The sequence below is a fragment of the Muscardinus avellanarius genome (assembly GCF_963383645.1).
Source record: "Muscardinus avellanarius genome assembly, chromosome: 1".
Lineage (NCBI taxonomy): Eukaryota > Metazoa > Chordata > Mammalia > Rodentia > Gliridae > Muscardinus > Muscardinus avellanarius.
In genome coordinates this window covers 232,438,752-232,460,971 of record NC_137786.1, presented here as the reverse complement: position 1 = coordinate 232,460,971, position 22,220 = coordinate 232,438,752, and the positions used below count along the sequence as shown (strand labels likewise).

The 22,220-nt window shown below is 60.9% G+C and overlaps 1 protein-coding gene across 1 annotated transcript; it reads right to left on the bottom strand.

The window, feature by feature from the left end:
• Positions 1-1,252: 1,252 nt before the first annotated feature.
• On the bottom strand, positions 1,253-21,365 carry PCNX3 (pecanex 3; the record flags this gene model as incomplete). The annotated part of the gene is made up of 35 exons (XM_080706772.1): positions 1,253-1,444; positions 1,517-1,815; positions 2,189-2,322; positions 2,572-2,846; positions 2,918-3,148; positions 3,230-3,377; positions 3,624-3,727; positions 3,894-4,124; positions 7,775-8,028; positions 8,647-8,862; positions 8,950-9,008; positions 9,300-9,429; positions 9,548-9,656; positions 10,537-10,714; positions 11,034-11,178; positions 12,176-12,326; positions 12,418-12,510; positions 12,617-12,722; positions 12,884-12,993; positions 13,124-13,215; positions 13,505-13,615; positions 13,729-13,900; positions 14,078-14,110; positions 14,379-14,532; positions 15,252-15,373; positions 16,861-16,996; positions 17,385-17,475; positions 17,886-18,064; positions 18,134-18,257; positions 18,668-19,795; positions 19,991-20,086; positions 20,187-20,226; positions 20,328-20,427; positions 20,657-20,844; positions 21,213-21,365. 35 exons carry the CDS (start codon positions 21,363-21,365, stop codon positions 1,253-1,255), a joined length of 6,084 nt encoding a protein of 2,027 aa, XP_080562898.1.
• Between the last annotated feature and the right edge of the window lie 855 nt (positions 21,366-22,220).

Genomic DNA, 22,220 nt, shown 5'->3' with positions numbered 1-22,220 from the left:
CTGTCTCCACCTCCCAAGCGCGGGAATTACAAGTGTGCGTCACCACACCCAGCTTATTCTTTATTTCAAAACAGGATTTCACTGAGTTGCAAAGGGCCTAAGTAGCTGAGGCTGTCCAGGAACCACGATCTTCCTGTCTCAGCCTTTCAAATGCTGGAATTACAAATGTGTGCTACCACACCTGGCTGAGACCCTTTTTATTTTGAGAGGACTGTTACCATGCACTGGCTTGAACCTACAATCTTCCCAGCTCAGCCTCCAAGTACTAGGATGACAGGTGTCTGCTACCATGACCAGCTCGCCTTATTCTCTAAACCCCTTACACAGATGTTATGGTCTTTGTGTGTGTGTGTGTGTGGTGGGTATAAAATCCAGGCACCTTCTACCTCCAGGCTATACTCCCAGACCTCTTTTGTATTTTCTTTGGAAACCGGGTCTCACTAAATTGCTGAGCGCCTCACTCACTGAGTAGCTGAGGATGGCCTTGAACCTGTGCGCCAAGTGTGCACCACCATGTCCGGCTCAATATCTCTTTAAGGCTCGTAGCAACTGAGGTTCAGAGAAAGACTATGACCAAGATCAAGGCTGATGAGTGTAGGAGCCACTAGGGCTGGAAGATGGAATACAGTGACTTTTACATCAAGGCTTGAAGACAACACTGGAAGGAGACTCGCCCTGACCTCTCCCGATGGCCATGTCCTTCAGCTCCCATCTGTTCATCCACCCTGACTTGGCCACCTCCACCACCCTGTACCATTCCCAGACAGAAGAAACTGCCAACCAAAATCAAAAATAGTGTTATTAATTCTGATGTCTCTGAAGCACGAGGAAAAAAAAAAAAAAGAAAAAGATGACAAAACAAAAAACAACACAAACATACAACCCTTGCCACATTTTGGCCCCCAGGTCCAGGCGAAGGGGACCACCCTTGCAGGCAGTGCAGGCCCAGGGGCCAAGTCAGTCCTGGCCACAGGCTCAAAGCGGGACCAGCCCATGGGTTTGGCTCTTAGGGCCTGGGTGGGGACTGCCTCAGTTTGGGGCACCCAGGCCGAGGATTGGGGGCGAGAGCGTTCAGGAGTCAAGGTCAGAGGTCTGGGCCATTCAGTTCTGGTACTCTGGCTGAGGCAGCCAGAGGTCAGGGTTCAGACATGGGAGCCAAAGCCACTGGGTTCTGTGGTCCCACAGAGAGGGCCAGAGGCAACAGAGGCGGCGGTATGGAGGCCCAGGAGGGGTCCAGCAGGCACCAGGCTGCTCAGTACTGGTGCTCCAGCAACGGCTGGGCGGCTGGACTCTCTCGTTCCTCAGCAGGGCCAGGCCAGTCAGCTGGGGCTCCAGTGGGTGTGCCGCTCTCCGGGGCACTGTCCAAGCAAGGAATGTCCTGGGTAGCTCTGGAGGGTGAAGCCTCAGAGCTCACGTCCGGGCTGAGGCTGAGGTCTAGAGGCACCTGGGAAAGAGAGCAAGGTTGGCGGGAGCACAGGCCTGAGCCTCGTGGGCCCTGACTCCCCGCAGGCCTTACCTGAGACTTGGGGGTGCCTCCTTTGGGACTCCCTGAGGCTGGCTCTCCATCAGATCCTCCCAGCCCCTTTCGACCCCCCAGGCTCCACTTCCCACTGGGCCCCTCAGAACTGAGGAGACCAGGGCCAGGGGGTCTTGAGGGCCGGGGACCCTCAGTGAGAGCAGGCGAGGCAGGGGGTGGTCCAGGGAGCCGAGGGGGAGGCCACTGCAGCAGGGGAGGTGGCCGTCCATCACCAGAGCTGCTCAGGGAGGGTCGTGGCCCCCAGCCAGGGCCTGGTGGGAGGGGCTGGTCGCCACTGCCTGTAGGAGACAGATAAGAAAGCAGAGACCTAGCAGGGCGTGGTGGTGCAACTTGTGAACCAGTCCTTGGGAGGCTGTGACAGGAGGATCACAGCTTCGAGGCTGGCCTCTGAAACTTAGCAAGGTCCTCAACATCTTAGTTAGACCTTGTCTCAAAATAAATAAAATAAAATAAAATAAACAGAAAGTAGGGCTGGGGGTATAGCTCAGAGGTAGACTGCTCCTGGATTCAATCTCCAGAATCAAAAGTAAGTATATGAAGAGAGCAGAGAGCCCAGCTGGGCTGCTGCCCTCACCCACTGAGCCACCAGCAGGCTGCGGTGGTGCAGCGTGTGCCCCGGTCCTTGGGAGGCTGCGACAGAGGCCTCCTTACCCCCTGCGTTCTCCGGTGTGGGGTGGGCCACGGGCGGGTTGCTGCTGAGGGAGGTCAGGCCTCCGCCCCCACCACAGTCGGAGTCATCCACGTTCCCGCCACTGTTGCAGCCAGCACCACAGCCCTTGTGAAGCCTGCGTGAGGGAGGTGAGGGAGGTGGAGTTGGGCGCAACGCCCCAACCCGGGTCCCCTGATCCCCATCTCTAGGGGACTCTGTCGCTGACTGTACAGGACCTTCAGAGGGTTCTGTCAGCTCTCAGGGGCAGGGGACCTGTGGGGGGCGGCTCAGCTCTGGGAGGGGCGGGTCTCGGGCACATCCTCTGGGGCAAGGGAAGGACTGCTTGGCTCCTCTGCACCTCCCGTCTCACCTCTGGGAGCCTCACCTCTCCCAGCTGCGCAGGAGCCAGCGGGCAATGGCGCCCAGGCTGACAGGGCCGCCCCACAGCGCCCGCAGCTGGGGGTGGCTGCCGGCCAGCGAGGTGGTGAGGGGCGACACGTAGATGGGGTAGCCCAGCGGCTGGTCGCAGGAAGAGTTGATCATGTTGCGGAGCGCCTGCTTGGCGTTCTGGATGCTGCCGCGCTCGGGGTTGCGGTTGCGCAGGAACACCAGCTCCTGCTGCTGGCCGGCCCACAGGCCACGCACGCACTCGCGGTTCACCTGCGGGTGGCCGCAGAGGGTCAGGTGCGGGCCGCAGGGTGGGGCCAGGCTGGGGCGCGCGCCTTCCCCACCTTGATGACTCGGAAGCTGAGATGGCGCCGGTTGAGCATGATGATCTTGTACTCATCCGAGGCGTCGTCCATGACGTGGCGCAGTGCCAGCAGAGATGGCGTGTTGCTCAGGATGGCGCTACGCCAGGCCGGGTCGCCCTCATGGGAGATGACCAGCCGCTCCTCGTTGGCCGCAATGGCGTCATACAGGGCCGCAGGCTCCTCATACTCATCCGGGGAGGTGAAGTGGTCCTGGGGGAGAGGGAGGACGGGGTCGGCCTGGCCTGGGAGAGGCTTCACCCCACCCTGCCCACACCACTGAGCACACTCTACCTGGTGAAGCTTGAGGGCCATTCGGACCCCAGGCGCCACCACGCGATGGAGCAGGTCCATGTCTGCAAAGACCCACTCATCGCGTGGGGAGGTGATGCGGAAGTCCCCCTTGAACAGGGCATGGAGGCCGTAGAGGAAGGGCTCCAGGCTGAGGAAGGAGGACCGGGAGGTAAGCGGGGCGGCACGCACAGACGGCTCGGGGCTCTGGTGGTTTGAGCCGAGGCACGTTCTCACGCTGGGCCTCAGCCGGCCCATTTTGCTAGGGGTGCCAGTCTGCCCAGGCCCGCGAGGAGAGGCAAGGCATGTTGGGAAGTGCTGCCTGCGTGGGACAAGCTACACACAGAAAGACAGCTCAACACAGACAGGCGGAGAGAGGAAAGCAGTAGCCACTCACCTGGCAGACATGCTGTGCGAGGCTGTCCCCAGGGCCCGGCGGCCCAGCACACAGAGGCCAAAACACAGGGTGACCAGCGGTGAGTTCCAATCCTGGTCCACAGGCTGCGGCACAAGGACCCCATTCCCAGAGCCCAGCTCAGACCTGGGACTGAGAACCTAGGCTGGGGCCGGGGCCAATGAGAGGAACCCAAAGGGGATAGAGGGGAAGAGCGGATGAGGGTTCAGGTCCCCAGAGGCCAAGGGCAGCCCAGGGGAGCGGTGGCCTGACCTGGCCGCACCGGGAGGCGCAGTACTGGATCCACTCAAGGTGCACGGCACAGAAGGAAGGCAGCGAGAGGCCGGAGAGGCGAAGGTCATAGTCCTCGTCCACGCTCAGTGAGAAGGTGGGGTCTGAGTCAGCGTAGCCAGGGGCCCTCACAGGCCGCAGGGCGGCCGCGATGCCTTCGTGGCTCAGCCAGGCCTCCAGCTTCGGCGAGCGGCTCACGTAGTAGATGATGCTCTGGGATGGAAGCAGGAACGGCATGAGGAGGCTGCGCTAAGGTGCTTCTTTGCACCCCGCCACCTTCCTGCAACGCGGCTTGGCTACCCAGGCCACAGAGGCAAGTGGGTTCGCGCTGCGGCCAGGGAGGAGCAGACGGCCAACAGGGAGGAGGCACCTCCATCTACAGGCCTGGAGGGCCTCGCTGTGGTGAGTGCTACAGCACCTGCTGGCCGCCTCCTGCAGGCCCTAGCACCAGCCCTGTGTGTTTAAGAGAGTAGTAGTACTGAAGACTGAACCCAGAGGCTTTCTACCTCCAAAGCACACATATCCCAACCCTTTCTAATTTTTATTGTTTTGAAATAGCATCTCATGAGCCGGGCGTGGTGGCTCATGCTTGTAATCCCAGCATTCGGGAGGCTGAGACCGGAGGATCGTGGTTCGCGGACAGCCTCAGCTACGTAGTGAGGCCCTCTGCAACTCAGTGAGACCCGGTTTCAAAATAAAGAATAAAAAATAGGGCAGGGGGTGTAGCTCGGAGGTAGAATGCCCCTGAGTTCCATCCCCAGACCCGCAAAAAAAAAAAAAAAAAAAAAAGAAATAGCATCTCATGCCAGGCGTGGTGGCGCACACTTGTAATCCCCGTGCTTAGGAGGTGGAGACAAGAGGATCACGCAGGTTCGAAGCCAGCCTTGCTGGCTTAAGAGACCCTGTTTCCAAATAAAATACAAAATAGGTCTGGGAGTGTAACCCGGAAAAAGAAGGGTTCCATCCCCAGTACCACCCCCCAAAAAAAAAGAAAGAAGAAAAGAAAAAAAAAATAGCATCTCAGCCAGGCATGCTGGCGCACACTTGTAATCCCAGTATTTGGGAGGCTGAGAACGGAGGATTGCAGTTCGTGGCCAGCCTCAGCTACTTAGTGAGGCCCTCTGCAACTCAGTGAAACCCTGTTTCAAAATAAAGAATAAAAAATTGGACAGGGGGTGTAGCTCGGAGGTTAGATGCCTCTGGGTTCCATCCCCAGACACACACACACACACACACACACACACACACACACAAAATATATATATATAGATAGATAGATAGATAGATATAGATAGATATAAATAGATATAGAATCTCACTAGGTTGCTAAGAGTCTTCTAAAGTGCTGAGGCTGGGGTCAAACCAGCAATCCTCCTGTCTAAAGATTCCCAAGTACTAGGATTACAGGGGTGCACCACCATACCCAGCTTAATCTGCCTTATTTGTAAGGGAAACTCAAGTGCAAACAGATGACGGCCCTGGCAACCGTGCCTGGTGTCCTGGTGTCAAAGCAGGGCAGACTGAGCCAGTGTGTGCAGACTGTGATCAGATCTCAAGTGAGGCTGTGGCAGGACTGCGTGCAGACCCTGCCGCGTCACCCTGGGTCACAAGTCCCTCTGGCAGCTGAAGCCTGACAGTTACAGGGCCTCTTCTCAGAGCAAAGCCAGAGGCACACCGCCTCGTGCCCAAAGCTGGGAGCTCCTGGACCCCTTGCGGAGACGTCCTAAGGAGGGACTGGGAGTGAAGGTTTTGGAAGAGTGGGAGCTGGCACAGCCAGTGAGGACATAGGGCTCCATACGCAACCAAGGGAGAACGGGTGGCACCAGCCCTTTGCCTGGGTAAAGGCTGGGAAAGTCGGGGCAGCTGGTCACAAACACAGGAACTGTAGGCAGCGGGGAGTCTAGCAAGGGGGCTATGGCAGGGGAAGGGGAGCCCGAGAACCTGGGCAAAATGGGCCAGGGTACAAGGCGGGCCAGCTGAGGCTGTACACAGCTGAGGTGCCAGGGTTAAAGGCCCTGCTGGGGGCTTATGGTGCACACGGGGGCTTGCCTGGCCCTGGGTAAGCAGTGTAGGGAGGGTGGGCTGCTGCCTTCCTAAGAGGAAAGGACCAGAAGCCGGCTGGGCAAGTGAGGCCACTTCAGGCTCCAGACTGGCCTTCCTGACCACCCAGGGCATCTCTGTGGTCCCGGAACCACACGGCTCCCTCAAGACCCAAAAAAGGAACACTTCCAGGGTGGGGGAAGAGGTGGCCAAGCACCTTCGCCACTGCCACTGGGTCCTGGGACATGCCCTCAGAGGATGCTCAGGAGGAAAAATGAACACCTGGGCCCAAGACCAGGAGCTCCCAGTTGGGAGCAGACCTGAGGTGGCGCCGCCTGTGCACAGGCCTCGCGGCCAAGGTGCCAACTTGCTCCCGGGCCTCGCCTGCGAGAGCTTTGGGGATGCTGCCTCGGCCACATGGAAGGCAATCATCCCCCTCTCCAATGTGGTTAAAGGATGCAACAGGGTCCTGAGCACATCTGGCCGGGAACAGCTGAGAACCCCGAGTGCAAGACGGTGCAGGTAGCTCTGGAGCTTTATCACGCGTCTCACCACTGCACTCGGTGACGCCTGCAGGAAGGGCAGGGTGCGGTGGAGGCACCAAGGGGTGGCCAAAGCTGCACTGGACAATCCAGCCCACCCAGTCCACCTCAAAGGCCAGAGAAGACACGTCCACAGGCCTGCCGACGGTGCTGGGCGCGCCCTCCCCACGTCCTCCAGGCACTTCCACCCAGCGAGGCAGCCCCAGCCGTGGCATGGCCACTTCCCCATGAGTCAGTAAATGTGGCAGGGCTGGGGCTCGTCTCAGGCAGCCAGCCCAGATCTGGTACACAGCGGCTGTAGCAGGCTGAGAGTGACGTCTTGCGACAGGGCAGGAAGGTGGACCTCCATCCCTGGGTGACTGGAGCCGGGACTCCCCTCCCCCGGACCACGCCGCATGCTTAGTGAGCGTGGGGAAGCGAGGCTCATACACTCTTCCTTAGGGGTGATTGGGAGGACAGAGAACAGCAGTCAGTCTCTCCAACGTGACACAGCTGGGATGTCCATGGTGGCAAAAGCAGAGCTGGGAATTTTGGGCCCCCAGAAGGAACCTCAGGGGTGCAGGCTCTCTGGGCCCCAACAGGTCATACCTACAGGCCCCAAGCAAAGCTCCAGGGCGGGTCCTGAGAGCGTGTGCGGGCCTGGGTCAAGACCACCCACTCGCTGCAGTCCCCGTGTCCGTGTTCGGAGCACCAGCAGACCTCGTCACTCCTGCCATCTTACACACGGCAATGCCTTCCCAAGGGGTAGGCCGAGGCATGACAGAGCACCACAGGCTTCCTAGAACCACTACGTCCCCCAGCCCAGAGTGCCCCTGCGCCTCACACCACAGCTCACCACTCCTGAGCTGACCGGTCCCGGGACCCCAGGCCAAGGCAGCGGGCTGAGGGAAGGGGGCTCGCGGGCCTGGGCTGGAAGCCCAGCACTGCCGCCGTCTTAACTCCGAGGCTCAGGCCAGTCCCCTCGCCTCCACAGCGGGCAGCGCGGGGCCTCCTGTGGTGGGGTCTGGCCAGCTCAGCAGAGACCGCGTACAGGCCCAGACCTAGCACTTGGCGCAGACTGATCACAGCACAGGCCACTGCCCAGCGGGGGTGGGGCGGGCGGCAGCTGCCCCTGCTGGACCTTGCGCGTGCTGCCCCTGCCCACTGGCCTCCCAAGGGGCCTCCTGGGGCCAAGGCACCGGTCCGGGCCAGGCCCTGCAGCCCGCTGTGGGGCACGCTCAGACTCCCGGGCTCCCACTTCCCTTGGACCGCCGCCGCGCCCGCCACTCCAGCCGCCCGCACCTTGACGTAGTAGGTGATGAGGATCTTGCGGAGATCGAAGACCTGCAGCATGGAGGCAGCGTTGTTGTCGCTGATGCTGTAGCCCTCCAGCACGTACTTGCTGGCCGTCACCTCCCAGGCCAGCCAGCGCTGCCCAAAGGCGGCGTTGAAGGACAGGACCCGTGGCAAGTGGCCGGGCTCACAGCAGCAGCAGCCCTCGTCCTCCTCCACGCCTTCCGTGATGGCCTCCACCTCGCGCTGCTGGCAGTAGGTGCCTGTGGGCAGTACTGCCCGGTCAGGGGTGCCCAGACCGCCCCTGCTGCCCCCAGCAAGTGCCTACCACGGCACAAGCGGCCCACTGCCACTGCCGCTCCCCCACGGGACGTATGCCCCGTTCCCCTAACTCCCAGCAGGCACAGGGAGGGGTGGGGGAGACGGGGCCTGGTCCCTCGTTCAGAGGCAAGGACTGAACTTCAGCGGGGAGATGGCGTGCTCAAGCCACGGCACTCACACGCTCTGCTGACCCCCGTACTTGGGGCTTCTTAAGGAGCTGACAGCCGGCACACGCCCTCCCAGAGGAAGTGGCCTGCTCACCCACGGGGGCCACGCACGGTGCCTGAACAGGGCCACGAGCCTGAGAACCAGCGACACGTGGAGCCACTGCGGCCCCGAGTTAGGGCACACACAGGCTTTGGTCAGAATCCGGCCCCCTCATGGTGGATGCAGATCAGGAAACCCTGGCCCAGGGAGGATGGGTGCCTTGCCTGAAGTCCCCAGCCAGCCAGGGCTAACAAGCTGGGCAAGAACGCCACTCCAGAGCACGTCAAGCACAGCAGCCTGCCCCGCGCCCTGCTGTGCCCACACCCGCCGCTCCAGCGCAGCCCGTGGCTCACCCCGGAACTCGAGGCCACGCAGCTGGAAGGTGACGAGGCCATTGCCAACCTCAATGAGGTGCACCAGCGCGTTGAGGTAGTCGGAGGCCAGGACGAAGCAGTCACCGGGGCCATAGTTGCCCCAGCGGCCCAGCACCAGGTCCCCACACAGCGTGTGCTGCAGTGAGCGCGTCAAGTGCTCATAGAAGATGGAGTTGAGGTTGTTGTCGTCGGCGCCTGGCACCCAGAGCAGAGACAAATGAGCCCAGTGACAAGTGAGGAGGGCGCCCCTGCCCTGAAGCCCCGGGACGGCTGGCTACGCACCAGGGTTCCGGTCCAGCTGCGTCACCAGGCGGGTGTTGGAATGATCCACACGTTTAGTGCTGTTCACAGAGCAACAACTATCATCAGAGGGTAAAGCTGATCATCCCGTCAGGCTGACCGCGTCCTCCAAGCCCACAGCCCGTGCTACGAGCAGAGGCCACCCCACAGCCCAGGACTGAGGCTCAGGGACATGGTCCCACCAGGCCCAACGGCCTGGCCCCGGCGCAGGCTTCCTTGGATCCACTTCCCCAAGTGTCTCCGCAGTGTCCACTCATGCGCTTGCCACTGGGCACCTTCCAGCCCAGGCTCCACACTCCCTCCGTCCCGCCAGGCTCCTCCCTACAACTCACTTGTAGTCCCGCTCCCAAAACTTGAGGGGCCTCGCGTAGGACATGATGAAGACCGCACTGCCCAGGAGGGGGTTCAGCGGCGTGGAGAAAAGCCCCGAGAGCAGGGCTTGGACGAACAGCATGGCCGAGTCTGGGCGCGAGTCAAGGAGGCAGCAGGCCTGAGGGACCGCCCGGCTTCCCTCTCCACCCACTGCAGCCACGGCTACAGTCCTCCCTGCACACCCACCCAGACACGGGGCAGCAGATACGTGGCACGGCGAAGGGCTGGGCGAAGGCATGGAAGGCCGAGCCCCAAGTGATCTGCCAGGGCGCGATGTAGGTCAGGACAAAGCGCAGCTTGTACAGCAGGTCCCACAGCTGCAGGGCCAGGAGAGATGGTGAGCGGGGTGTGCCGAGGCCCGCGAAAAACCTTGAGGCCACCCACTGCCTACCTGCATGGGGCCAAGCTCGAGAGGACTCTTGCCCTCTCCCCACAAGCACTCCTGAGCTCTGAGGACAGACTGGCTGCGTCACTCACACGGCGGCCCTGGGAGCAGCCTATGCTGCCGCCATTTTACAGACGGTTAAGCTGAGACTCAGAGGAGGCAGAAAAGTAAATGACCTGCTCAGGTCACACAGCTCGCCGGTGGTGAGGCCGGGGCTGTGGTACTGAATGCCAAGAGAGTCATGGGCCCTACCCTCAGAGGGGTCTTATAGGGTGGAGGTCCACCATACTGGGCCAGGCCAGAAAACACGAACCGAATGTTCACGTGAGTAAGAAAAAGGATCAGGACTGCATGTGGTCCTAGCCGCCGTGGCAGGCTTCCAGAAGCAGGCAGAATGGTCCTTTTCTCAGAGCCCCACATACGGAATCCCACAGCCCAGCAGAGCACCTACTCGCCCAGGCCCTAGGGCTCTGAAGGGGCAGGGGGCAAAGCTCTCAGGCCGGCTCTTACCAGAGGACAAGGCTGGGTCCTAACTACACAATGGATTCTGAGGAAGGTGGCTGTAGGGTCAGACAGACTAGAGTCAAATCCTGGCTGACCAACAATTCCCTGGAGGACCTGGGGCAGTCACTCCACCTCTTAAGCCTCAGCTTCCCCTCTGCAAGAGGAGAGTGCCGGTGACCCCCTTCTTCGAGGAGACTCTGCAAAGGCCCACAGCAGGGCTAACAGAAAGGTGGGTGACAGGGCCGAAGGCTCCTGGGATGCCCCCCACCCCCGGCTCTGAAAAGCTCTGGCTGCAGCCCCTGGCTCACTTTGCTGCAGAGCAGGGACATGAGGAAGTAGTCGAGCAGGAAGCCCTGGGAGAGGCGCGGGTAGTCAAAGTGGAAGAGGAGGACGGTGAAGGCCAAGGTCAGGTACTGCTGGGGCGGGCAGCAGAAGGCGGAGCGCAGCAGCTTCAGCCCAGCCACGGTCATCAGCAGCGCCCGGCAGCTGTGGGAGGCGGCATTCCACGTTTGGCAAGGGATGGGGCAGTGGGTGCACGAGCCCGCCCTCAGGCCCCCCAGCCTCAGAGCAACCCGAGCCTTGGCTTTCTCTGTTGAGCGGGCCTGTTCTCTTAGGCCAGGGACTTAGGCTCTGTCCCTCTCCAGGGGCTGAGTGGACACACTTGCTCTGATGTCGGTACATCTGGAGCTGGAGCCACATCCACTCTGGCTTGCTGGGCGACCTTAGGCGCCACCCACCCGCTCTCTGGGCCTCAGTGTCCCCAGTGGGAAGGTAAGCAGTGGGCCAGTGGGGACGGAGTCCTCACTCGAGGCAGAACTTGTCCGGGTGGCTGACGACAGTGTGGGCATCGACTGTGAGAGCGTTGAGCACCACGGCGGGGTAGATGACGTACTTCTCAACACACTGCAGGCCGGCATACAGCTTCTCGAACCACATCACCTGGGCAGCGCCTGAACGAGACGGCAGGAGTCCTTGCGAGCGCCTCCCTGCGGGCCTGTCTGCCCTGGGCCCCAGCCCCAGACTCTCAAACGTGACAGTCCAGCGGGCCAAGGGCGCCACCTGCCACCTGGCTAGTCCCGGGCTCGGGCAAGTGCTCTGCCTGCTTGGTTGTCTGTGGAAACAAGGCTGACAAGGAGCTCTCGGACACTCACTGTGACGGGCAAAGGTCACGTAGAGCAGGCTTGAGGCCAAGGGATCGGCGACCCTGAGCCACAAGCCCTCCTGAGGAGCGCGGCCCCTCGTCTCAAGCTGATGGAGGTCACACAAGGTGTGGCCCGGGGAAGCAAAATCATTCACTGTTTGAGAACACAGAATGAGACCACATTGCAAATCAAGATATGTGAACACAGGCTGGAGAAAGATTTTGGTTTTTCATGGTACTGAGGCCTAAACGCAGGTCATTCTATCTCTGAGGTACACTCCCAGCCCTATTTTTTATTTTTAAAGGTACTGGGGATGGAACCCAGGGACATTCTACCACTGAGTTACACACCAGCCCTACTTTTATTCTTTATTTTGAAACAAGGTCTCACTAAGTTGCAGAGGGCCTCACTAAGTAGCTGAGTCTGGCTATGAGCCTATGTTCCTTCTGTTTCAGCCTCCAAAGTACTGGGATTACAAGCTTGCAGTGGGAGGAAGTTTTAACCTGTTACATAGCCCATCAGCAACATGCACTGGGTGGCTTTAAGTCCACTGGTTACCAGTCTGCCATTCTGGATACATTTCTCCCTCCAGCTTAGGACAAGGAGCATAGAGAAAGGCGGCGCACGTGGACCAAGCTCGGGCACAGAGAGAAGAGTGGGCACAGAGAGGGCAGGGGAGGTGACAGGGCCAGACCCGGCAAGTGTGGTGTGGGCAGGAGCCGCCTCTTTGCTGTCACCTCAGCCTAGAGAAGCACCACTCCTACCGGGATGCTCGGGCCGGCGGCAGAGGCAGCGGGGCACTCACCGCGCACTTCGTATTGGCTATATTCCAGTGGCTTCAGCACGGGCTGCGAGAGGCAGAACCAGGGCAGTTGTTTGCGGAGTTGTGGCAGCAGGTAGTGTGTGAAGAAGCCCACGGCGCCCGCCAGCGCGTAGAGCACGAAGCCCAGCACGGACTGCAGAGGGAGGGGCAGACGCTCAGGCCACCGGTCCAGGTGCCCGCTCGGGGCTTCAGGCCCAGCAGGCTCCCGCCAAGACCACACAAACCTTCAGGGCAATGAAGACAGTGCTGGCGCTGATGGCGAAGGTCAGTACCGCAATCACCACACACATCACCAGGTCAGAGTGAAGGACCTCTCGCTGCGGTAGGAGACACAGCTCTGCTGCCCGCTACCCCGGGCCCACCCCTCCTGGCTCCAGACCTTCCACTACCTCCCTGCTAGAGCCCTGCCCACCCGCCCCTCACCACGGACTGGCGCATCTTTTCCGGCAACGGGTCTGGGGGCTCAGACCGGGCGGTCTCCAGGCTCCGCTCCTCTAGCTCAGGAAAGAGCTTGCTCCGTACTAGAGACCTAGGAAGAAAGCGCCAGGGGCTCAGGAGGCTGCCCTTCCTCACAGGCCCTGGGGGTCCCTGGGTCACCGACACATGCAGAGCCATGGACCAGCGCCCCTGCATGCAGGCCACACGCCCACAGAGCAGTGGTGTGCACAGCCAGGAGCATGCAGCACCCACCACAGCACGGTGGGGTCGCTGCTCTGCCGGCTCAGGTGGTAGGACAGCGCCACCAGGAGGCCACAGAAGACGGAGAAGAGGACAGGCACGTGCTGCTCCGGCCAGGGAGTCTGGGGAGAGAAGGCATGCTGGTCAGAGGAGTGAGGGGAAGCGTGGGGGCAGGGTCCCCATGTGAGAAGCCACTGCAGAGCCCATTTCCCAGCCCTGTCCCAACAACCCCCGGGCTTCAGCCTCTCCTACCTTGATGGCTCCGAGGCAGAAGCCATAGAGAAGGGCAGCAGCCACCAGGCTCCGGGTGAGGCTGAAAACTGCAGTGAGCGGGCTGGTGGCGGCTGCGTGGCAGAGGAGAAAGTGAAGCCCAGTGCCCACGTACTGGCATGCCTGCCTGGCTCCTGCCCCGCTGCCCCCAGCTTCCAGGACACCACCTAGTTCTGCTCATCCAGCCCCGAGAGGCCTTCAGAGCGCCTAGCATCCTCAGGTTGAGACCGCTTACTTGGGAAGCGGAACAGGGCACTGTGTCCACGGGAGGGTGCAGGTAAAGGTCCAGCAAGGGCTGGGCCTCACACCCAATCCATGGGCCCGAGGCTGCCCCCACACCCGAGCCACTTGTGGGCATCATACCTGTGCCCCCAAAGCCGTGCATATCTATCTGCTCCAGCAGGTACATGAGGCAGGTGTTGACCTGGGGCAGGAGTCCCAGAAGAAAGACGAACGGGAAGCACAAGGTGAACACTGGTGGGGAGGAAACGAGGACCTGGCGAGTCCGCAGGCTGTCCTCAGTCCAACCCTGGCGTTCACTCTCCTGGGCCACCTCGGCCCACTGTGCCCACCGCGCCCGGCCTTACCAGTGGCCACGTCTCGGGCGCAGAAGAAGAAAGAGGCAGAGAAGAGCGTGAGGCCGTAGAGGGAGACAGGGGGAAAGGGCTGAGCCGAGCCCAGGGTGTCCAGCAGCCAGATGAGCAGGCAGCAGATGCAGAAGTAGACGGGGCGGCTGTAGGCGATCACCCAGTTGTGGCCCTGGGGAGTGAGCGTGTGAGGAGCTGGCTCCCCTGCTGGCCAGCCTGCAGGCACGTTTGTGCTCACAGGCCCAGGCCCCTGGGTCTGAGCTAGAGAACTGAACAGGGTGAGGGAGCCCGCCCTCTCCCCGGTGACCTCCCAGGCGCTCCCAGTGAGGCGCTGCTCCGTGGTACTCACGTGCATGGGAGACGCTGCGTCAGGCTGCACGCTCTGGAAGAGACAGAGCTGTGTTGGCACGAGAGCCCTTTCCCAGGGCAGCACGAGGCCCTGGGACCTGCTCAGCTCCGCCACCAGACAGGACGAGCGAGGGACCAGGGCGGGCTCTGAGCTGCCCTGAGCCCTGGTGCTCTCGCGTGTCGGCTGCGCGCTGGCAACAAAGGACTTTAAGCACTGCATCTCCCTAGACCCTCAGACCCAGAAGAGTGGGACAGGGGAGGGCCGAGGACGTATGGAAGAGACTCTGGGAGCCAGGCCTGACCTTGAGCAGGGAGTACTGACAGGAAGCGATGACCAGGCAGAACTGGAAGACCCAGATGTCGGTGAAAAAGCCCTTGAGCAGCAATAGGTAGCCCAGGAAAGCCACCAGGCTACTCAGCCCAACGCCAAAGATGTTCTCCACCACTCCCCGAGTCCTGTGAAAAGAGGTTAGTCAGGGCACGGCCTCCTGCCTCACCTAGGGGAGTGGGGAAGCGAGGACTCTGTCGCAAAGACCACCTTGGGCCTCTGAAGATTCAAACCTCAACCTCGCAGGGGGCAACAGGTTGCACCTTTCTAGGAAGCCACCCCATGGCTGCCCTGCACCCCAGTGTTTGTGCCAAGATGCTGAGAACACTCCTGGGATTCCGGCACGCTCAAGGTCCCATCACTGCTAGGACTTGCCTATGTCCAGCTGCTGCTGACACTTAGCTCCGCTAGACACACTACATTGAGAATGCCATGATAGTACCCGGCACCATTACGGTGCCAGGACAAAGCCCAGTAGACAGGAAACCAAGCTGTGGATTCTAGGCCCGTGTTCTCTACAGCAAACAACAAAGGTCATCTGACTTCTCTTTCTGGGTCTCAATTTCCCCTTCGAAAAAATGGGAAAGGTGAGACTAATGTTTCATGAGCTTTTTTAGGTTAGGGTCCTCAAATTTCAAATCATATCAGACGCATGAACAAATAAAAACGATAGGCTGAATAGAAACTCTGTCTTGAGCAGGTTCTTTGGGAGAGACAGGCCACCCCACTGTACCTGAGGAAACCAGCCAGGTGCTCCGATGCCGTGACCGTGGCTACAGGTGAGGTTTGGAAGGCCAGGCTCCTGGGATTCCCTGGGGATGGGGAGCCAGGGCAGGTGGGCACTCACCGGTCCAGCAGAGCCAGCAGGGCGAGCCGCTCATAGCGCACAGAGGTCCAGCGGCCGGGAAGCAGCCAGTACTTGTAGCTGTGCTGGGCACGGGGCGGTGCCTCCTCCATCAGTGTCTGCTCCTGGGATTCGTGCAGGGAGTCCTGGTCCAGCAGGTCAAACTGCAGTCCCCACAGCCGCGGCCATCAGCCCCGCCACCCCTCCATGGTCTACTGCTACTCCCACCCCCAGCACATGGGTCTGGCCCATCTCCCTCAGTGTAGAAAGCCCCCACCGTCAGGTGTGGCCCTGTGGTCTGCCCTGACACTCATTACAAGGGCCTGGTCCTTGCTCCAGGACCAGGTATTCTACCTCTGAGCTACACACTCAGCCCTATTTTTTACTCTTTATTTTGAAACAGTCTAAGTTGCAGAGGGCCTTACTAACTAGCTGAGGCTGTCCTTGAACTGCAATCCTCCTGTCTCAGCCTCCCGAATGCTGGGATTACAAGCGTACGCCACCACACCAGGCTTGTTTTTTAAAATTTTATTATTATAGCCGGGCGTGGTGGCGCACGCTTGTAATCCCCATGCTTGGGAGGCGGAGACAGGAGGATCGCGCAGGTTCGAAGTCAGCCACGCTGGCTTAAGAGACCCTGTTTCCAAATAAAAGATATAAAATAGGTCTGGGAGTATAGCCCAGAGGTAGAAGGGCTTCCAGGAATCCCAGTACCACCAAAGGAAAATAATAATAATAATAATAATAATAATAATAACACTTTATTATTATTATTATTATTATTATTACTATTATTAATTATTTTGGTGGTACTGGGGGTGGAATCCAGGGGCCTTCTACTTCTGGGCTACACTCCCAGACCAATTTTACATTTTATTTGGAAACAGGGTCTTGCTAAGTTGCTGAAAGCCTCACTAAGTAGCTGAGGCTGGCTTTGAACCTGAGCAATCCTCCTGCCTCAATCTCCCAAGTGCGGGGATTACAAGTGTGCGCCACCACACCCGGCCTGTTTTTATTTATTTTGAAAGAGTCTTGCTGTATTGCTCAGGCTGGCCTTGAACTCCTGGGATCCTCCTGCCCCAGTCTCCTGAGTAGCTGGGACTATAGGTGAGATCATGTTTCATCTGTTCCTAGTACTTCTTGTTTTAATACAATGACCACATAAACTTTTGTTCAAATAAGGATGTTTTTAGGAGTGAAAAAGAACGCTATCAATAACCATGCAGACACACGAAGCATCAACAAAGATGCCCCAGGCAACCACACACCTAAGCTGCCAAGCACAGGAACAGTACAACATGTGGCCAACTGAGCTGCCACCTGGCAGGTGCCACTGGAAACCCATCCCCAGCCAACCACAGGGATCCCTGGGATTAGCAAAGTCCTCCAGACACATTCAGAGTAATCTGAATATACATCTTCCTGAACAGTTCACCTCCAGGGTCTAGGCACCTTCTGTGAGCCATCACAGGCCAGGACAGACACTGTAGAACCCAAGTCCTCCCTCAGCAGCCTGCCTTCCTGGGGAACCTGGGCGAGCCCTCTGCCCAGGCTAGCCTCGGCGATCTGCTCACCCCGACAGATCCCTGCTTGGCCTGGCCCAGCTGCTCACCTCTGGGATCTCCAGCGGCACCCGGCGCACCTGCATGCCCTGCAGGACCACAGGCCTGGGCTGCAGCAGGTTCAGGCCTCCTGCTGCTTCAGGAACATCCGCTGAGTGGAAGCTGGAGGAATGTGAGTGGCGGTCCCTGTGGGTGCAGGAGCCAGAGGGTCAGGGCATGATGAATGAGGACAAGGCCAAGCAGGTAGGGCGCCTGTCCCATGACTTGGGGCTCCAGGGACAGAAGGAGCAGCTGAGTCAGGAGGCCGCAAGGGGCAGAAGTGCCCCCCAAGCCCGGGCTCGCACACAGACTGTGGAGCGCTTTCCTTTGCCCTCCTTCCTGGGCCCTGGGCATTTTGCTTTGGAGGTGCCAGGGAGCCAGGGCCCCCAAGGAGGTCTGCCCTCCTCTCCATCCCAGGTCTGAGCTGCTTACCCCAACCCAGCAAAGAGCAGAACAAACTCTAGGTTGAAGGCACTCCCTAGAATCGCAGCGCGCCAAGCCAGCAGCCTGCGAGAGGCCCAGGCCAGAGACTCACCACGCTCCGTTGGTTGCCTGCTCCCCCTGCTGCCCCACGGGATTCTCGTAGCCGCCTCCAGCCAAGCCAAAGGTGTAGGAACGCCGCACACCTGAGATGGGGTACGGAAGGCGAGGTCGCTCAGGGACAGGAGTGCAAGGCCTGGCCCACGTGGGCCCCAGGGCCATCAAATGAGGACCACTGCGACATTTCCCCTGGCAACCAAGACCCGGACAGGAAAGGGCCTGCAAGCCAGGAGCCTGGGCCCTGGGTCAGCGGCCCTGGGTTTGGATCTCTGTTCTGCCACTTGCTCTGCCTGTGACCTCTGGCGTGCCTTGGCTTCCCCACCAACAGCGAGGAGGATGAGGACACCCACAATTCAGAGACGCTGTGAGGATGGCGCGAGGCAACCGTGACAGCACGTGCTGTGGGCCCGAGAGGCTGGTTACCCAACAGCACTGCTGCTTAGCAAATGACTGTCCACGCAAGAAGAAGACAGGGCTGTGCTCAGGAAAGGCTTACCGCTCTCGTCGTAGAAATAGTGCACAGCACCCTCCGAGGTGTCGTCGAAGGTGCAGGCCTCGTGCACGTTGGCGCCGGCCCGTGTGAGCAGCAGCGAAGAGGCGAAATGCAGGGCGGAGGGCAGCGTCAGTGCCCGGGAGTGGGAGGCAGCCCGGCCCCGCTGAGCCTCCTGCAGGCTGCTGGAGAGGGCGCCCTGGTGAGCCCCGGCCAGAGCCCGGCCCCCGCCCACAGCTCGGCAGTGTGCTCACCTGGGTGGCGAGCCCATGACAGAGGCTGGTGGGGTGGGGTTGCTGCCTGCGTTGTGGCGCCTCCGGATGGCCTGGGCTCGCCTCACGTTGCTCGAGTGGTCCCGCTTGCCCGTCTCCTCCGCTGCTGCCCAGAGAGAGGCCCCGAGCATAAGTGACAGAGGCTCCAACAGGGCTGGGGAGCGAGGGGCAGGCGCGCCAGCATGGCGCTCAAGGGCAGACCTAGTCCAACACGCTCCGGCTCCGGAGCCTAGCCAGGTCTCCAAGCCGTTCGTGCCTCTGTTTCCTCATTTGTAAATAAGGACAGATCTTCCCTGCCCCACCAGTAGCCAGGACGACGACCATGGATGAGGAGTCCTCAGGGAGCAGAGGCTCAGGTCAACCACAGGACCCAGAGCCGGGGGCTAGGCCCTGCTGACCCCACGTCACTCAATCACTGAGGGAGGCAGAGCTGACGCTGACACGTCCACTCCAGCCCACCCTTTGCCCAAGCCCATCCCCTGCTCCACCCAGCACCCAACCACAGCCAGGACTCACCTCCCCCCACGGCACCTTCCTCCGGCAGCTCCCCCCGCCAGCCAGGCTGGTTGGCAGCAGGTCCACTGCGGGCCTCTGCGGGCAGCACAGCAGGCTCCCCAGCAGCCAGCTCCACTCCCACCTGGGCCTCCAGCTCGGCCTTGCAGCCAGCCAGAGGGGCCCTGAGGACGTCGCCCCCGGCCCCGTCCATGCTCAGCACACGTGCATGTGTTTTGGCGCTGGCAGTACTGGGTGTCCGCTGGGTCCCATATGGCCGCTTAGGGGGCACAGCAGTCCCTTCCTCAGCCCCATGAGGTGCCCGCCGCTTCCGAGGCCCGCCTGCTGCACCCTGGGAACTCTCAGGAGAGTAGCAGGAAGTAGATGAGGAGCTGTCAGTACTATAGCGGCGCTGTGATCGGAGGCTGGAAGCCGGGCTCAGTTCGCTGCCCTCGCTGGTGTCTTCATCCTCAAAGAAGCCTCCACCCTCAAGCAGGGGCCGTCGAGGAACATGGCTCGGCGGAGAGTGTCTTCGTACGGGTGGCCGCCGTTTGCTAGGCCGTAGCAGGGCCAAGTCCTTAGGCCGCACAACCAGGAGCGGCTCAGCTGGGCCCGGGGGCGTCCCGGCTCCAATAACTGTATCGAAGGAGCGCAGCGTGTCGTCCGAGGGAACCCCAGCATCCGGAGAGGCTGGCAGCTCAGCCTCGGAGGGGGGATCGGTGTCACTGCCCTCAGGGGCTTGCCCACCAGGGGGACTGTCCAGGTGCGTTGAGTTTGTCTTCTCACTCTTGAAGCTGCTCAACGTCTCCCGGTCAGTGCCACTGAAGCAGGAATCCGAGGAGCCAGCTTTCTGGGGCGTGGGCTCACCGGAGCCCCGCCGGTCCAGTGGCTGGTAACCGCTGGCTCCCCGGCGTTGCTCCCGCCGACTGCTGGTCCTTACCAAGGCCCGGTCAGGCCGTGCCAGGGTCAAGAAGCTCTTGCTCAGCTCCTGGCTGAGGCTCCCCTTCAGTAAGGGGCTCATGGGAGTGTCAGCAATACTGCTCCCTCCCCACGGGGCTCCATCTCCAGCAAGGGGAGAACGCTCTGAAGAGTCTGTGCTGGGGAGAGAAGGGTCTGGAACAACTCCAGGGGGTGTCTGGGGAAGGTCTCCAACTGCCAGGAAAAAGAAGACAGAGAGGGCGTGCAGTAAGACACTGGCGGCTACCAGGCCTCACGACCCCCTCTCCTGAGAGCATAGCCCGGACAGGGGTACCGAGAAGTCCCACCCAAGAGCACAAAGGGAGCCCAAGAGGAGGGCCCAAAGTTAGGATCAGTCAAAGACTGTCCCCGCCCGTCAGGCCCACTCACTCAGCTTCTCCTGTAAGCTGAGCTTCAGCATCTCTCGATCGGCCGAGGTCAAGATCACGTTGTTGCTGCCCTGCTCCCGCACCAGCTCCTTGATGTCTGCAACCCACGCACCGGAGGCATCAGCAGGGCCCCACCGCGGCCGCTGGCCAGCCCGCTCCACGCTGGTGTGCTCTAGCCATGAGCAACAGCCACCTACCTCTGAGGGCCCCGGAGTCCTCCATCCCGGGCAGCAATTCCTGGCAGAAGGACACAAAGGAACAACCAGCTCAGGACTAGGCCACACAGGGACCGACCCCGAGGAGAGCAGCGGGAGGATCCCGGGGCTGGGACCACTCACCGAGACCTGGTTGAAGCCAAACACAGAGTGCTGGGAACTGCAGCGTACCGGGGGTGTGGAACTCACTTTCCGAAACACTGTCATCTCCACGCCGGGGTCCCTGGCAGTGGGGAGAGAAAGAGGTGTGACCTAACCTCCCCTCTGCAAGAATTTCTCCTTAACGTCATCCTCGCTCTTCCCTCCTCCAGGATCCCTCTATATTTCAAGAACAAAGTACGAATGCTCCCTTTCGACGAGGAAGCTAGTCCCACGGCCCCTCCTCTGCCTTCCAAGGACCAGGCCTCAGCACAAGACCCCTGACTCCCCACAAGAGCCCCTTCCCAACACACCTGGGCAGGCTGCTGTCCCCCTGGGCAGGCTCTTCCTCCTGCTCCCCCATGGTAGAGTTGCGCTTCTCCACAATCTCGCCCTGGTCGAACATGGCGTGAAGACGATAGTTCACAGTCTTGATGGTGGCAAAGATGACAGCCACCACGAGGCAGTATACACCGGCCACAATCAAGCTGGGGGGCAGGACCTGGAAGTGACATCAAGTTAGGTCCCTTCTCAGTCCTACTCCCCTGCCACCACTGTCGTGGTTGGGACACACAGACCCGCAGAAAGACTTCACCACCCCTCCGTGCAACCACGAACGCAACTTCACCAGAGAGCGGTGCCATCTGCTTAACTGGACAAAGAGCTTAAGTGAGGGGCTCAAGGTCACCTGACCCAGGAAAGGAAACATTAGATCTCTCCTCCACACACACCCAAACTCTGCTGTGATTCCTCTCCCTCCACAACCCACTGCCCTAGTCACGGCCCTCAATCCCTGCCAGGCTGCCTGCCCTCCGTGACATCCTGCCCTCCCTTTACCATTAGGAGTTACAGGTGGCAGCAGTGTCTCACCATGTACAGCAAGAAGGGAAAGGTGAGCAGGAAGATCCAGACGTAGAGATGGAAGCAATTGGAAAAGGTGCTCTGATGTGGGTCGAAGAACCAACCGCCAGTGAGCGAGGCCCACACCCCCTGGCGCAGGATCTGTAACACTTGAGACCCCATGGCCCCGCCGCAGCTGCGCGCGCCCCTGTCCCGGGACCCTCATGGGGGCGGCCCCCGGCCCATGCCCCGCCTGGCGCCCGAGGGCCCCGGGGCTCGGCCTCGAGCTCACGCCATGGCCTCCCCCAGCGGGGGAGGGATCGGCGGGGCGAGGGTGCGGGCAGGGGGCGGGGCTGTCCGGGCAGTCAGAGGAGGGCGGCCCGGACGCGGGGGTGGGGCTGCATCAGGGGCGGGGTCTGGGCCCCCACCCCCGGCCCAGAACTGCTCTGAGGGGCCGAACCAGCAGACAGGCGCGGGGCGCGGGCCGGGCACCCGTCGGCGGCATCCAGAGGTGGGCGTGGGGCAGGTGCTCCCGGGATGCAGGCGACGGCTCCCTTGGCTCCGAACGGGAGAAAGCCCTGGGACCCTAAAGTCCACTCTCGAGGTCGTGGGTCACTCGCTTGGGGCTCTGCGTTCGCACCGCTTATGCCGGTGCCGGCCCAAGGGGAAGGCCGGAAGAAGAAGCCGCGAGCCGCCAGCCTGCTGCGGCGCATGCGCCCGACAGACCCAGCTAGGACCCGGAAAAGGAAAACCTGGCGGCATGGGTGCGCAAGCGCAGGAAGCCGGCGGAGCCAGGAGACACGGAGGTGTCTTTTGGGCGTGCGCAGAGTCCAGGTCTAAAGAAAGTCCAAAAAAGTAGACGTGACTGGGCGCATGCGCACATCCAGGCAGGCCCCAACCTGGAGGGAACCGCTGGGAGGAACCAAGGGGATAGTTCAGTGGCCATTGGATAACGATGGAGTAACTGGCGCAAAGCTCTTCCAGTGAGTTTACAGGAGGCGGAGAAAAGATGTAGGCGTGGACTCCCCGGGGCCGCTG